Source organism: Henckelia pumila, chromosome 4 (genome assembly GCF_033568475.1).
Source record: "Henckelia pumila isolate YLH828 chromosome 4, ASM3356847v2, whole genome shotgun sequence".
Classification (NCBI taxonomy): domain Eukaryota; kingdom Viridiplantae; phylum Streptophyta; class Magnoliopsida; order Lamiales; family Gesneriaceae; genus Henckelia; species Henckelia pumila.
This window is the reverse complement of record NC_133123.1, coordinates 78,206,889-78,223,931: the sequence shown is the minus strand read 5'-3', so window position 1 is coordinate 78,223,931 and position 17,043 is coordinate 78,206,889. Positions and strand designations below refer to the sequence as shown.

Here is a 17,043-nt window from a genome sequence, read left to right as displayed (position 1 = left end):
ACTGTTAAATTATTATGCACGAAACAGGTATGATCTTTTAATATGATTGACTTTACATTATCGACAACATTATATGATGCACTAAATTATTAGAGTTATACATAATCCTGAAGTTATTTAAACATGTTAATTTATTATATCTATATTTTATATCGATCATATATCACCAATATGTTAGTTTTGTACTAAAAGTTATGAATCATGACTGAGCGATCTATATGCTTTACATCAACTCATTTGATAAAAATTCCATAGCTCATACGAATAATTAAGTTGTGAGGATCAATATGATGATATATATCAGGTGTAATATTACATACCTTCCGATATGGGCATGTTTTTTAATTTCAAGAACGCACACGATCTACCCATTACTCACGAGGGATAGCTAAGGTTGCTTAGTGTTTGAAGTTTGTGGTAAAGGTCCATGTTCAAATTGCACGAGATTCATTTTTGCTTGCGTATGTTCGTAGATTTATCTGGTGTGCATGTTTGCTAAATTATTGAATATATTTGGGATCACAAAAACTCATGTAAGACAGTTTCTCGAGTTTGTTTTGTAAAATAGATATCTATTTGGGTCACACATTAAAAAATTATCATTTATTATTTTAAATATGAGCAGTGTTGGCTCGTTTCACGGATAAAGATCTGTGAAAAGGTTAATTATTGATTTTGAACTTAATTAAAAAATACCAAAGCTGAGTTTAAATTGATAAATTTCATATCAATTATAATGAATTTCAATTTCGACCTTCTAGTTTGCATTTTAATATATTAAAACAACAACAACAACAAAAAAAAAAAAAATTTGAAAGAGCTAAAGGCAAACAAAAATTCAGAGGAAATCGAAGTAGCGAAACCCTAGTGAGAGAATTAGGGATGGTATTCTACTTCAAAGCCCAACCAGAGACCGAAGATTACACCATTTTTATGGGCCTCGACAAGTACGAGAACGAGGAGCTCATCAAATATGATTTCACCGGGATGCCCGAAAATGGTGTCTACATGAAAAAAATTATGTGTCTACGTACATTTTGAATGGTTAAAACATGCATGATTAAGAACTCCTAATTTGGATTTAATAAATAGAAAATCGGATTCAGGATGTTTGAAAATGGTCTGGAGGATTTCAAGGGTTTGAGTGGTTCGGAATGTCAGAACATGAGAGCTAAGATGTTCGGAAGATCCAAAGTGTTCTGAATGGGCGATGCAGTTCGGATGCAAAGGGTGAATTCGGAAGCACGATAAGAAGTTCCGAAGTGTCTTAGTCAGACACGATATGAGTTTTAATTAGTGGTTCGACGGATGATAGATTGGAAGCTCTGAACCTAGAGATCGGAAGGTCCAAACTTCGTAGGCAGCAGTGATTTGTCTAATGAAGGACGTGTTCGATGGGCAGTGATCGGAAGCTCTGATCAGGCAATTAGAAGCTCTAAAGAACATTCGGAACATCAGAACTGGCGATAGGAAGGCCCGTCGTGGTCTATAAATAGAGGCCGAATGCCTCATAGTTAATGTGTGTTTGGAGGTGTGGCTGAGTGTTCAATGTTTCTTTTTAATGTTTTAGTCATCTTATCAAGGTTCGGGCGATAGCGAGGTGTTACAAGGCTTGTAGCGGAGTTGTGCTTGGATCAGAGCCTTTGATATCAGCGGGATGAAGATGGACGCAGATATAGATATAGACTCTTAATAGCTATTGAGAGTAGATATTGATCTAGTTAAGTCTTTTAGATAAGTATTGGTGATGTGGTATCATCAAATTTTAGGCTTGGATTTTAAACAGTTGTTCTGTTTGACAAGTAGTTGAGGTACGTAAGTACTGACTAAGATAACCAACTGAGTATCCATGTTTACGTGTTGCATTATTATCTGGCATGAGACACATGAAATTTCTGTTCATGATTTATATGCGGCATTGACATATCACGTTGAACATGTGTATTCTTTTGAGATAGACTATTAGGATCGCACAACCCCTAGGGTTTTTTTTTGTACGATCGGGTACTGTGTGACATACACTGTATCGATGCGGTCTTACCCAAGACGGTGATGGTCTAAGATCGAGGTTCAGTATGTGTGACACCCACTATATTTTCGGAGCAGCGTGCGCATACTAGTAAATTTCGTCGTAAATCTAATGGGTTATTTTCGAGCGTATATGTAAATCAATAGTTGAAACCGTCCAACAAAAACACGACTTCAGAATAATGACGAAGATTGTAGAAATATCCCATAACAGAGCCTAACTCATAGTTAAATGCAACGACTTTTCTGTTCGGCTCAAAACTTTAAAATAAAAGGTTGGAAAAATTTCAAATTTAGTCCTGTATGTTTGTCACTTTGCGATTTTGGTCCTCTATCTTTTCACATTTCAGTTTTAGTCCTGCATGTTCTGATTTTTTGCAATTTCAGTCTTTTTTATTCGAAAATGCTTACGTGGCACCGTACACGTCAGCTCCACATCAGCACTGAATTGGTGCCACGTCAGCGCCACGTCGGAAAAATGACTAAAATTGCCAAAAAAATAAAGATTGCGGACTAAAACTAAAATCTAAAAATATAAAGGACTGAAATCGCAAAGTGACAAATATACAGGACCAAAAAAGCAATTTTCCCTAAAAGGTTTAAAAAACCATGTCAATTATTTGTAGGGTTCGAGCTCCATTTTTTCTATAAAATAAAAAAATAACAAAATATGAAAGATTATTTCATTGTTATGAGCCCATTTGGTTGGAAAGACCAATATATTAAAAACTTTTTTTTTTTTTTTTTTCAAATGTTCGGTTACAAAAACAATTAAAACAAATTTTAAAAAGTACTTTAACGCTATCGTTTCGAACTTTTAGACTTTTGCTTCTAGGTATATTTTAAATTAAAAAGTATATAATTTTTGACATTTATCCAAATACTAAAATCGTTTTGTATTTTTGATAAAAATAATATCATTTAAAAAATTAAACTTATTTAAAAGTTTTTTTAGTTACAGTTTCTGTATCCAAACTAACTCTACATCTAAACTCGATATTTTTCTTAGCTATTTTCACAAACTATTTCTTAAAACACTGTTAAGTTATTATGCGCGAAGCAATTATGATATTTTAATATGATTGACTTTACATTATCCACAACATTTGAATCTAAGGTGTATTCAATCTGGAAAATTAATGACTTTTATGGATTTTAGAAGTATAGTGGTATTCAATCATGACTTTTATATACTCTATAAAAATCTAGTGGTATTCAAAATAGATTTTTTTAGAGTTTTAAAAGTCAAGTGATATTCAACCTTGACTTTTAAAAACTCTACAAAAGTCTAGTGTTATTCAAAATGTCAATGAACTTTTTAATAACTCCATGAAAATCATGGACATACAAATATTAATGCTTAAGGTACAACTATATTTTGTAAAAAAAAGTCTTTGGTCTAACCCAAAAATTTGGATGGATTTCTAAACTTATAATTTTCATCTTTTTCTCATATTTTCTCACTCCTCACTATCTCACCCCTCTCTATCTCACTTTCTCTCATATTCAAAATGAATTAATCTATATATATATTCGTTCTTTTCCTAAAATCAAAATAAAAAATATTATTTAAAAATTTAAATTTTTTGAAATTTTTTGTTCTTTTTAATTTATGATTTATACCAATAATTTTAATATTTAATGTTAATAATATATGATTCAAAAAATTATAATATGATTTAATTTAAATATTTGAATAACGGATAACAGACATGATAAAAAATAAAAATTGACAAATAAAATTTTATGATATAATTGATAAAATAATTTATAATTTATCATATGTTTTTTTTAAAAAAATAACCTTACACAATCGCAAAGTTTTTAATTTATAATTTGTTTACATTAATATATATATATATATACATTTAAAATAAATGAAATCCATTTCATCAATAAATTAAAAAAAATATTTCAAATAAATTTATTATTTATGTCAAATAATTATTATTTCAAAGAAAAAAAATAAAAATAATAAGATATATTAAAGATACAAATTCAATTGTATGAAAAATTTACAAATCTCTATAAAGTCCTAAAAAAGTCTACAAATAATCCACGAAAATCTGTTTGTAAATCCGTGAGATTCTATAAAAGTCAATAAAAATCCACCAACTCCACAAAAGTCTATCATTTTAAAAAGTCACTGAAAGTCATTAAAACTCTGGATTGAATACGCACCATAAGTTTGATGCACTAAATTTAAATTAGTAAAGTTATACAACGTTATTTGAACATGTTAATTTATTATCATTATATTTTATATCGATCATATCTCATAAATATATTAGTTTTGTACTAAAAATTATGAATCATGACTAAGCGATCTGTATGCTCTACATCACCTCATTTGATAAAAAGTCCACATCTCATTCGACAAACTAAGTTGTGAAGATCAATATGATGATATATTAGGTGTAATATTACATACTTTCTGTTATGGGCATGTTTTTTAATTACAAGAATGCACCCAATCTAATCATTACTCATGAGGGATAGCTAAGGTGGCCAAATGTTTGAAGTTTGTGGTAAAGGTCCCAAGTTCGAATTACACGAGATTCATCTTTGTTTGCTTATGTCCGTAGATTTATCTGGTGTGCATGTTTGCTAGACTATTGCATATATTGGGATCACAAAAATTCATGTAACACGATTTCACGAGTTCGTTTTATAGAATGGATATCTATTTATGTCACACATAAAAAAATTATAATTATTTATTATAAATATGAACATTGTTAGATAATACTAATACTAAGATTGTAAATGTTGAACAATATTAGGAAGTTGATATGGTGAAGTTGATAACTTAATCGCATGATGTTGTTAATGTTGATAACTTCATTATATCATGTATGTTTCATAGTGACGTGGTGATGTAGCAGTATGCTTGAAAAAATATTATTAGTTATTAATTTAAATTAATATATGAATTAAAAAAAATAAATCTATTTTTTTTTAATAAAAGTATTTATATATAAAATTATTGATTTTTGAACTTTAAAAATACCAAAGCTGAGTTTAAATTGATAAATTTCATATCAATTATAATGAATTTCAATTTCCACCACCTAGTTTGCATTTTAAGATATTAAAAAATAAATAAAAATTGAAAGAGCTAAAGCCAAGCAAAAATTCAGAGAAAATCGAAGAAGCGAAACCCTAGTGAGAGAATTAGGGATGGTATTCTACTTCAAGGCCCGACCAGAGTCCGGAGATTACACCATTTTTATGGGCCTCGACAAGTACGAGAACGAGGAGCTCATCAAATATGGTCTCATCGAAGATATCTGGTACTTTCGTTTTCGGGATTTTTTTTTCGTGTTTTTTTGGAGATTGTTTTTGACCTTTTTTTATCCAATTGTGCAGATATTGAATTTTTGTTTATTTTACTTGGTTTTAGCTGTTCTTGATATCCGTGATTCCACTGATTGGTTTGTAGAAACTGTAACATAGACAATGCATTGCAATCAAATTTCAAGGCATTTTGTAGTGTTATTGATGAACATCACTGCATTCAAATGGGTGTGAAACCATGAAAAGCTAATCAAGATTGTGTTTTGGATATGCCTTTTGAGACTATGCAATTTGTTGATGCTTGATCGACGTGAATTCTTTCCGGTAGGTTCCATGTGGATAAAATGTCTTCGGCCCATGTTTATTTGAGATTGAACAAGGGTCAAACCATTGACAATATACCCGAAGGTGTATTGGAAGATTGCGTCCAACTAGTCAAGGCAAATTCTATCCAAGGCAAGTTCTTGGTTCATGTATATTCGGCATCAGTTTGTTTCCTTTTTGTTTTGCTGTGTGGGGATGCTTGGTTGATTGGATCGCATGCTTAAGATCATTAATTGCCATTTGATATGTTAAAAACCAGATGAAACACTTGGCTGAATTCTTTTCAGATTGTTTTATGCTTTCACAGTTTCACTTGGAGCTGTTAACTAGGAATTTGTTTATTTATTTTTTGTGCGAACCTTTTTTCTTTGTTTCTTGAAGGAAACAAAGTAAACAATATCGATGTTGTTTACACTCCTTGGCAAAATCTAAAAAAGGCTCCTTCCATGGAGGTTGGGCAAGTTGGTTTCCACAATACTAAAATGGTGAGTTCTTCATTGTTCTCACTCTTAATCACTAGCAATAGATTCTATTATATGTGGTTTTTATAGTGAATTTCCTTACTTTTTTTGCTTAGGTTCGAACCGTGAGAGTGGAGAAGCGAATAAATGAGATTGTGAACAGGTTAAACAGGACAAAGGTGGAAAGAACACCTGATTTAAAAGGTGCTCGTATCTCATTGTCGTACATCCCTCTGATTGAGAGCTACACATTCTCTTTTCTGTTTTCCTCCTTTTACTATAATTATAATTATAATAATAATGATAATAATAATAATAATAATATTATTATTATTATTATTTTATCTTTTGTTTCTTTGTATGTTAGCCCTGTCTTTTCAGTTACGCATAATTTGATTATTAGGCCTTTATGTTTATATGTTTTTAGCTGAACGAGAGGCGGTTAATGCTGCTGAAAGGTCGGAGAGGAAACAACAGCTTAGGGACAAAGTAAGTTATTTCTATGTATCTATGTTGGCAATTAACCTAGAGCTGTTTTGAGTAACAACTTATGGGAGCAGTCTATGCTACCCGGTGGGGTAGCAACGGTCCGGATCACCCGGGAGATCACATGATGTGATCTCCCGGGTGATCCGGGCCATTGATGCTGGCAGATCGGGCAGTGCCCGTCTGCCAGCATAGACTGAGCCCAACTTATGATCTATTTGATGTGGCACTTTTGTTTCGAGAATACTCTTGCTTATCTTCTGTTGGGGTGTTAATTTTTTGTTTTTTGTTTTTTGTTTTTTGTTTTTTGTTTTTTGTTTTTTTGCTTGAAGAAGATTTTCTTTAGTTTTTAATATGCTGTTTCTCTGATTCGTTTCCTATCAAAAAAACAAATCACCACTCCGATAATTTCGCTATTGCCAGCATATATATCTGTGTACGAAATTTAATCAAGTTAGTTGTTTTATTTTTCTAAGTGGTTTCATCCTGAATGCTTGAGTGACTACTTGCTTGCTGGGTTGTTCCTCTGAAACTTAGATATTATATAACTCTGTTATTTGGTCTGTGGTGTTTAGTTTCCTTTGAAAGTAGCTATGGCTTGTGCTATCCATACTATCCATCTGTGATGTGCAAGTTCTTTTTCAGGTGTCAATAATTGTTTTTGTTTGTGGTGTAAATTCTTCGATAGCAGTCTGTTTCGAGTTTATCAGCTTTCTTGTCACTTCAGGAATTTCTGCTAAAGTTCTCAGCTTCATTGGCGTCTTGATTTTCAGTAATTGATGCTGATTGTTGGTTTAGTGATGTAATTCTATGGGTTCCCGTGGTTGTTAGATCATGAATTATTTTAAAGAATTAGAAAGAAATTCAATCTCTACACCGTCACAAGGAGATGTTTTTGCAGAAACGACGTGAGGATTTGGAAAAGCTCGAAAAAGATAGACAAGCAGAACTAAGGAGCTACAAAAATTTGATGGTAGCCGAAAAGATGACGTCTAACAAAGACATAGCATCAACAAACAAGTCCCTCCAAGAACTTGAAGAAGACTTCATGTGAATGAGGAAAGCTTCCATACACTTGAAAAAAATCGTTGTGGATTCCTGAAAATATTAGAAGACAGGTCTTCTGTTGTACTGAAGTAAGATTATGGCCGAAAAAATGTTTAGGACAGATCTTGCATAAAAAAGGCAACACTGAGAAACCTTGTCAATACAATATATATTGTTGTGCTCTTAAAAAACTTATGATTTATTATTTTTAATGTCTACGGCAGTTCCTCCCGAGTTAAATCGTTTCATATTTGATCATTTGGTTGAAAATTGTCAAAAGAACGCTAACTAGCATGAATTGAGGCTGCTTGACTCGAAACTGAAAAGTGAAGCTAATAATATTATTCAAGTATGGATATTTTTACCTAAATCAAAGAATTTCGGCACTAATCCAAATGTGGTCGATATTTTAATGCGTAAATTTCGAAGTGTTATTTTACAAGGTTTGTATCGTAAATTAAATATGGCAAGTGATTGTCGAAATCATGAAATAAATAACTTGGCCATCTTTATCAAATCATCTCTCTGTTGCTGCATTGGCTTAAGCACATTTCTGTAAATGTGTTATTCGAATCAGAATCATCATCTGGGTTCCATTACAGCGTCCGATAGTGGCGGAGGTATTTGGATTGCAGCTCACCCAGTTGGTTTTTCGCCTCACCCCGTCAAATTTTTATCATTACTGAATTTCAAAGATGTAATTTAAGTCGAAAGCAACCACCTTTTTGGCCATCAAACATCAAATTTGTTGTTAGGAGTGTCGATGGCGGCAGAAGTAGGAGTTTTGACAATGAGAAGCTTGGAAGATATGTTCATGCCCATTTTAAGGAAATGCAATACCATGAGATGCTTGAAGAGATTACATGCTCAAATGGAGAAATTCTCCTTGATGCAAAGCAATTTCTTGGTGACGAGAATGCTAGAAATTTGTGATCAAAATGGCGAGATTGCGCGTGCAGGTTTGCTATTTAAACAAGTTCTTGAACCGAATGTTTTCTTGTACAATGCCATGATGAGAGCATATACACACCACCATATGTATATATTGACCATTAATGTCTATAAGCAAATGCTGAGACATCCATTCGATCGAGTTGAAGATGCTGTTTTTCCGGATAGATTTACGTACCCTTTTATTATTAGGTCATGTGGAGGGCTTCTTGATGTATTCCTAGGTAAACAAGTACATGGGCATGCATATAAAATTGGGTTGCAGCGTAATAATGTGGTAGAGAATTCATTGTTGGGTTTTTATGTGAAGTGTGGTGAAATGAATGATGCCCACATATTGTTTGATGAAATGAGTGAAAGAGATGTTATTTCTTGGAATAGTCTTGTTTTCGGATACATGAAGTTGGGTCAGGTGAGAAAAGCAAGATTGTTATTTGAAGACATGCCAAATAAGAATATTGTTTCTTGGACCGGAATGATATCAGGGTACACGAAAATCCATGGTTATAGCGATGCAATCGACGTTTTCAGAAGAATGCAGGAAGAGGGTGTGCAGCCTGATTGGGTCAGTTTGGTTGCCGTTTTGCCTGCTTGCGCTCAATTGGGAGCTCTAGAACTGGGGAAATGGATTCATTTTTATGCCAAGAAAAAAGGATTCTTGAAAAAGACGTGCGTTTGTAATGCGTTGATTGAAATGTACTCGAAATGTGGCAGTGTGAGCCAAGCTTGGCAGTTGTTTAGTGAGATTCAGAAAAGGGATGTTATTTCTTGGAGCAGTATGATCACGGGGCTAGCTCATCATGGGAAAGCTCATGAGGCAATTGAATTGTTCCGAGAGATGCAGGAAGGAAAAGTCGAACCAAACGAGATCACATTCGTCGGTATATTGTCTGCTTGTGGGCATGCTGGTTTTGTGGACGAGGGGTTGAAATACTTCGACTCAATGAGGAACAACTATCGTATAGAGCCTGGAATTGAGCATTATGGCTGTTTGGTCGATCTTCTTGGACGAACTGGGAATCTTGATCGAGCTCTAAAACTTATATACAGCATGAGAATGAAGCCAGATTCAGCAATATGGGGTTCCTTGTTAAGTTCTTGCAGAACTCATCGCAATCTTGAGATTGCAATCATAGCCGTGGAGAATCTCCTAGAACTTGAACCACACGACACAGGAAACATCGTCTTGCTTGCTAATATATATGCAGATCTTGGGAAGTGGGATGGAGTTTCAAGAATGAGAAAAATCATTAGAAGTAAGAGCATGAAAAAGACGCCGGGTTGCAGTCTAATTGAGATAAATAGCACGGTTCAAGAATTTGTATCAGGGGATGATTCAAAGCCATTCTTGAAAGATATCTACCAGATACTAGATTTGTTTGCTTTGCATCAGAACAGAGCGGAAGACTGGATCGAAACTGTATTCTGTTACAATACTTAAAGGATACGAGTGATGCATCGAATGAACATTCACTTTTAGAAAGATTTTGGGCAGATTGCTTTCTAGAGTTGATCAAGAAATCTATATAACGACTTCTCATTATTCACTTAACAGGTAAATGCAACAAGAATTGAATTGAATTTAATCCCAAAAAAGAAAAAAAAAATTGAATCAAATTAAGATGTAGCTAGAAAAAACAAATACATCTATTACCGGAAAAGATCATAAAGATGAATGTCAATCTAGACAGAAGTCTCACAACTCTTTTATCAGTCCAAACAAAAATATAACGACCCCAGTCATCGCATCAAGGAAAGGCCACAGATGAGCACCACGACATAGATGCTGAAGTCCATGAGCAGCGCCCCAAAAATATTCTGGAACAATAACCATGATTCAACAGCTTTCCCCAGTTGATCAGCCAAACCGTTTTCACTAGAGGAACTGACTCTATTCATCTGTCCCGCTCTCGTATTGGCTCCATGCTTTCCAGACAAAAGGCGTGCAAGCACAACTGATATGTTTGTTACCAAAAGCAGATAAAGGGGTCTGAAAATTATGGTGCCCCTAATTACACCCCAGCCCAGTATGGGAAATCCTATATACGAGAGGATCACTAGGAGTGCAGCTGCAGCAGCACAACGAGTTCGAATGCTCTCCGAAGCTGATATAGCAGAAATTATTTCACCAGATGTGAATGAGTCATGATGGCCATGATGTTCGCGTTGACGGGCCTTTGCAGGACTTTGAACGGACGGCGAGGCTTGAAAAACTGGTTCCTCCAGACCGAGTAAAGTCGTGGAAGTAGAGGCAACACCTTTTCCTTTGTCACTGTTGCGCAATGAGGGTTCCATTTCTGGAACACAGCCGTCATGCTGACTGGGTTCTCTAACAGAGTTGTGATTCAGAAGTGACGCATCTTCATGCTGTGAAGAATCTGCAACATCAATGCAATGACCAACTAACAACAATATCAAGAAAACAGAAAACCATGAATCAAGCAGCTGCTGTACTGATTCTTCTGTGTAAATTGCGTCAGCCCCACATGATTAATAAAAACCATAGATTCCATTCACCATGAAATAATCAGGTGCTAAGGCCATAAAAATCGTTTCTTGCTACTTGTATTTTTTTAACAAATAACAACGACTGGAAAACAAAGAATGGAAGCAGATACACATAACCTAAACGTTGCTGCATTATTCACTGAGAACGATAGTTATAATGCGATTAAGGCAAAAACAGACATAAATTAAACCTAGAAAAGAAACCTCGTAATTTCAATACATCTTAGCATCGATTTTTTTAACAAAACAAAGTCCAGCTGAAATCAGAATCAGAAAACACAAGCGCGGGAGTGTTACCAAAGGGTGATTGTGATGGATCGGGGTCAGGAGACAGGGATTGGATGCGGCCGGTGATGAGAGCCATGCGTTGGGATCCTCTGTCGGAGAGACGGCGCCGCCGCGCCTCTCTGCTGTTCGCCGTGTCCATAGATCGTCTAATTTACCAAAGAATACGATGGATTCGTTACGGAGGACGGAAAGTAACGAACGAAGGGGTATTTTCGCCTTTTTTATTTATTTAATTCAATCCGAACCCAAACAGAACACTTTTATCTCAAATCTTCACAACAGATGACGAACTACGCATGAATAAATATGATTGGATAACTTTGTATTTTCATATCTCGATGTAGACCTGATCAAGGGCCGGGTTGGACTCGAAACCGGTCCGTAGTCAACGGGCCGGTTAACCGGGTCAACGAGCCCAACCCGGAACCGGGACCGGACCAACCACTAGGCGGTCTGATCCCGGTTTTTCATAGGGAAAACCGTCAACCCGGCGGGTCAAATCCGCCGGATTGGAACCGTCCAACCCGGCGGGTAGGACACGTGGCGCACATGGGGGCACCCAGATGATCCAACGGCCACTATCAAGTGGCCGTTGAAACCCAGTCGACCCGCCGGGTCTATCGGAATTTTTATTTTTTTAAAAAAAACCTACTTTTTATGATTTTATCTATAAATATCCCCAACCTCATTTCATTTTGTTTACACAATTCTCTTCTCATTCTTTCTATTCTCAATTCCTTTTAATTTCTTGAATTATCAAAAATATCAAATTTCGATTATTGGTTTATTGTCAATTGTTGATTTATTTTCATATTTACAATTACAAATGTCCGGAGCGGGATCAAGTCGTAGGGGTGACAAAGGAAAAGGAAAGGAAAAGAGCATCATACCACCCGAGGTCGAGTATCCTCAATTCAATGTCGATGGCTTTGATCTTGAATATTCCGATGATGAAATTCAAGAAATTCGACAAAAGATGCAACAAATACAACAAGTTGAACAACCACCACCACCACGTCATCATGCAAGTCAAGAAAGTATGAACGATCCGGCGGCCTCTCAAAGACAAACTCGAGCGGTGCCTCGCGCGACATCCAATATCTTTACCAAACATTTCGACAAGGTGACGCTTCCCTCCGGTGATTTGCAAGTCAAATGCAAATATTGTTCAAAATGTTACAAATTTAAACAAGGAGGTGGTTATGGAACTTTGACGTGGCATATCAAAAAAAATCATCCGGTGGAAATTGGTATTGATCGTGTTCAAACTCAAATTCCGGCATTCTCTTCTCAATCGGGTAATGAATCTCAACTATTTAAATATAACGAAGCTAGATTTAGAGAAGAAACGGCTAAATTTTGTGCGGTTGAACAACTTTCTTTTAGTTTTAACGATAAATTATCTTTTGAAAATTGGCTTTCTACAAGTGCAAATCCTTCTATTAGACGTATTCCAAGAAATAGTCTCAAACGCACAATGAAAAAGTTAGTCGTTGATCAAAAGAAAGAATTAATTAAGGAATTTTATATATGAATAATAAAGTTTCTTTGTGTTCCGATATTTGAAGTGATCATTGGCAAAGTTGTTCATATATGGGTATTACATGTCATTGGATTGATAATAATTGGAACATTCAAAAAAGGTTGCTTGCATATAGATGTTTCAACGAATCACACACGGCACAAAATATTTCGCAACTTATATTTGTTATTTTAGAAGAATATGGTCTAACTACCAAAGTTTTTTCAATGTCTTTTGATAATGCTAGTGCAAATACTTCTAGTATTAGTGAGCTTATTGAAATATGTAAACCATCACTAGGTGGCAAATTTTTTCATATTAGATGCACATGTCATATTTTAAATTTGTGTGTTCAAGATGGGCTAAAAAGTTTAGGCATACATATTCAACCAATTAGGAACAACGCTATTCATTATTTATGGACACATCCTCAAGTTATGAAGCAATGGGGAAAATTTTGTAGAGTAAATGGTATGAAGCCTAAGCGGTTCGCATGAGATGTTCCAACTCGTTGAAATTCAACATATAAATTGTTATTATCCTCTTTTGAATATAAAGATTTATTATGTACATTTTTTCATCAATTTGTTCAAGCTCGTGATATGTATTTGTTTTCAAATCAATAGAACATATGCACTAGTATTTGTGAAATTTTAAAAGTTTTTAATGATGCTAGTGACCAATTATCCGGTGTTTATTACCCTACTTCACATTTAGTTTTAACACATTGTTGCAACATTGCTTGTATTTTTCATGAACATATTAAATCTAATGATAGTGTTTTATCTCAATGTATTCTCGTCATGAAAGCAAAATGGTAAAAATATTTTTTGCTCATTTCTGAAATTTTTTTTATGTGCTTTTGTTTTAGATCCTAGACTTAAATTAGATGACTTAAGCGACATGTTAACATTATATTATGAATCTTTGGAGCCTATTGCGAAAACGATTCCTTCTATCTCATTGATTTTGTTTAATATTAAAACTCATTTACTTGATATTTATAATGAATATAACATCAAATATGGTGGACAAATTGTTTCACATGAAACACAATCCACTGCAACTAGTAATGTTACTTCTAAACTTACTAAAGCACAACTTTTATTAAAGGAACAGACGAAACGTCCACGAGGATCCTCAAGTTCCAGTCAGGAACTTGAGAATGATTTTACCACTACTTTTGATTTTAGTGATACAGATGAGGAAAACTTCGACATTTTAATATGGTGGTCACAAAAAACACAAATATATCCAATTTTGGCTATAATGGCAAAAGAAATTCTAGCTTGTCCGGTTTCAACAGTTGCAGTGGAGCAAGCATTTAGTATTAGAGGAAATGCATTGGACGAGAGACGTTCTAGCTTAAGGCCGGAAAATTTGGAAGCCCAATGTTTGCACAATGATTGGTCAAAAACTGCTACTCGAACACAACATATTCAAAGTGATGAAGAAGACCAAGATGATACCGAAGGAACATCCGGAACTACGACGGGAGGAAATGCGAGTGAAGTAGAATAAAATGTAATATAAGTCATAAGATGTTGAAATTCTAATATATTGTTTATTTAATAAATGTAATAGATTTTTATTATGGAGATATGAAATATTTGATTGAGATTATTTAAAAAATATGTCTTATTAAAAATTTGTTTAAAAATTAAAAAAAAATTGAAGTTGCTCACTTACGGAGTTGGGGTCTTATCCCTTCGAATTTAATTCGAAGGGTCAGCGCCCCCGCGCTATAAAATCAGCGCTGAACTTTCGAATTTAATTCGAAGGGGCAGCATCCCAGCGCTAATTTTATAGCGCGGGGGCGCTGACCCTTCGAATTTAATTCGAAGGGGCAGCGCTGCAAAATCAGTGCTGGGGCACTGCAATATATATATATATTTTTTTAAATTTCACGGGTTAGCCCGGATTTTGAACCGGCGGTTAACCGGACCCGGACCAAAACCGGCCATAGTTGGTCCGGTTAAGGGTTGGCTAAATGCCAACCTGAACCCGGCGGGTCCGACCCGGACCGTGGCCAGGTCTATCTCGATGAATGTATAATTTGTCTGACAAAATTTATTTCGGAGAGTTTTTGTATTTATCTTTTTTTATAATAGAGATTAATTTTAAAATAAAACAAAAAAATATTTATATAATTAAAAAATATATATTTATCGTATTTCCTCGAAAATATGATTTAAAATTTTCAAAAAAGCTATTTTAAAAAACACACAAAAATCACTAATAATTAATAATATAATTGTAATTTCAATTAAGACTTTACCGAAACAATTGGAAATAAATTACTACAAGAGCCTCTAACTTAAATTATTTGTTTATCAGTATTCATTAGTATCCGATGTATGCATGCATACTAATTTTTTTTTATTAAATAGTTTCTGTTAAAAAAAATATAGAGATAATAAAAAAAATTACATTTTTTCAAAAATGTTTGTATAATTATTAATTATGTGTTATAGGATTATTTAAACATTTTAAAATATAAAAAAAGAGAAATTTTATTAGACAATGTTAGTTATAAATTATATATTAATTTACTAATAGGTTTTATGTAATTTCTATTAAATATAAATAAATATTTTTATAATTTGAGAAGAGATATATTTTTTGTTTATAACAAACATAACACCATAGCAAATTACTTTAAGCCTCAATTTAATAATATTTTAATAATTATTGCACATTCGCACGTTATTTTCATGTGTTCACATCATTTAATTATTTAAAAAAATTATAAGCGAGAAAGTAATTTATATATATATATATATATATATATATATATATACATATATAAAATAGATTATATTAGAAAATTTATTTGATGTTTTTTTATATTCAACTTTCATATTTTCTTACACATTTAGTGTATTTAAAATTTTTAAAAAAATTATTTCAAAAAAAATATTTTTTAAAAACCTATAAAATTAATAAAAATCTAAGTTTTATTTCAATTTTTTAACTTTAATTTTTACAAGAAGAGTACTTTTATATATATATATATATATATATATATATATATATATATATATATATATATATATATATTTTAAAATGAATAGATACACACAAAGCATAAATACGGAGGCTATGACCCCGTTTGGTTTCAAAAGCTAGGTCAAAATTGATCAAAAAAGTGCTTAAATAAGCACTTTTTAAAGTCAAAATTAGAGTTTTTTCAAAAGCAAAAAATTATAGCTTAAAAAAGTGCTTTTTTAAAAAAATGTCTATCAAATCTAAACGGGGCCTATATGTGCGAATTGCAGAGAATATGACTATTTTATGATCATATCATGACCAATGCGTTTTTATATAAATTTGAATTTAAAATTCATTTTATGATCATAACATGACCGATTGAATTTTTATTTACGTCTGAATTAAAATCCAACTAAGCTGATATTCCGTCGAGAAAATGGGATCGATACTCAAATGTCATGACTAATTTCGGGGTTACCTTTTGAAGTCAATGTTAATTTTAAATGATCAAAATATTATTTTATACTGCTTGCGAGAACAAGGTTGCTTAATTTATAACAACTAAATAGTTTATTTAATTATTTCAAATAGGAATCAAATAATATCTCAATCATGTCGAAATCTTGCATGTTTCCAAATTCCACAGCCAAACGCATGATATAACTATAAGTAGAATACTTTGGTATTCGAGAACATTTTTACCATAATATTCCAGATGAATTGAAGTGTGTTAATATTAATAAATAGGGTTAATTATTTGATCTCCCTTGAGTTTTATCATAATTACAAAAAACCCAAATAAATATAAAAATAACAACTATCCCCTTTACATTTTTATATAGCTTACATATTAGCCCTCTATTATAGAAATTAATTAAAAAAAGTTTTATAATTTACAAAAAGGAAAAATCTCTAAAAAATTCCAATTAATTACTGAAAACAGATTATTTATACGTTCGTACCAAACGAACACAAGGATGGACTTTCAACTAAAGTTTTGGTCTTATGCTAGTTGGCTTTTGACTGCACGAGTCTCCCATATTCTTTTGAAACTAATTAAGTATTAGCAGTTTCGAAACCAATCAAACAACTATGAATCAATAACTTTATAGTTTATACCCATTTCGTTTTCTGTAAATC

General features: G+C 33.2%; 3 protein-coding genes across 3 annotated transcripts; 2 read left to right on the top strand and 1 right to left on the bottom strand.

Moving 5' to 3' along the window:
• Positions 1–5,126: 5,126 nt before the first annotated feature.
• LOC140865001 (uncharacterized) lies at positions 5,127–7,861 on the top strand. The gene is made up of 6 exons (XM_073269475.1): positions 5,127–5,321; positions 5,654–5,781; positions 6,031–6,134; positions 6,227–6,314; positions 6,538–6,599; positions 7,498–7,861. The coding sequence occupies exons 1-6, from the start codon at positions 5,209–5,211 to the stop codon at positions 7,648–7,650; spliced, it is 648 nt and encodes a 215-aa protein (XP_073125576.1). The 5' UTR covers positions 5,127–5,208; the 3' UTR covers positions 7,651–7,861.
• Positions 7,862–8,274: 413 nt separating this feature from the next.
• LOC140861299 (pentatricopeptide repeat-containing protein At2g20540) lies at positions 8,275–10,035 on the top strand. The gene has a single exon (XM_073264304.1). The coding sequence runs from the start codon at positions 8,407–8,409 to the stop codon at positions 10,033–10,035; it is 1,629 nt and encodes a 542-aa protein (XP_073120405.1). The 5' UTR covers positions 8,275–8,406.
• A 188-nt stretch (positions 10,036–10,223) lies between these two features.
• LOC140866700 (uncharacterized) lies at positions 10,224–11,623 on the bottom strand. Its single transcript, XM_073271732.1, has 2 exons — positions 11,400–11,623; positions 10,224–10,972 (listed from the first exon to the last, which is right to left on the bottom strand). The coding sequence occupies exons 1-2, from the start codon at positions 11,527–11,529 to the stop codon at positions 10,335–10,337; spliced, it is 768 nt and encodes a 255-aa protein (XP_073127833.1). The 5' UTR covers positions 11,530–11,623; the 3' UTR covers positions 10,224–10,334.
• Between the last annotated feature and the right edge of the window lie 5,420 nt (positions 11,624–17,043).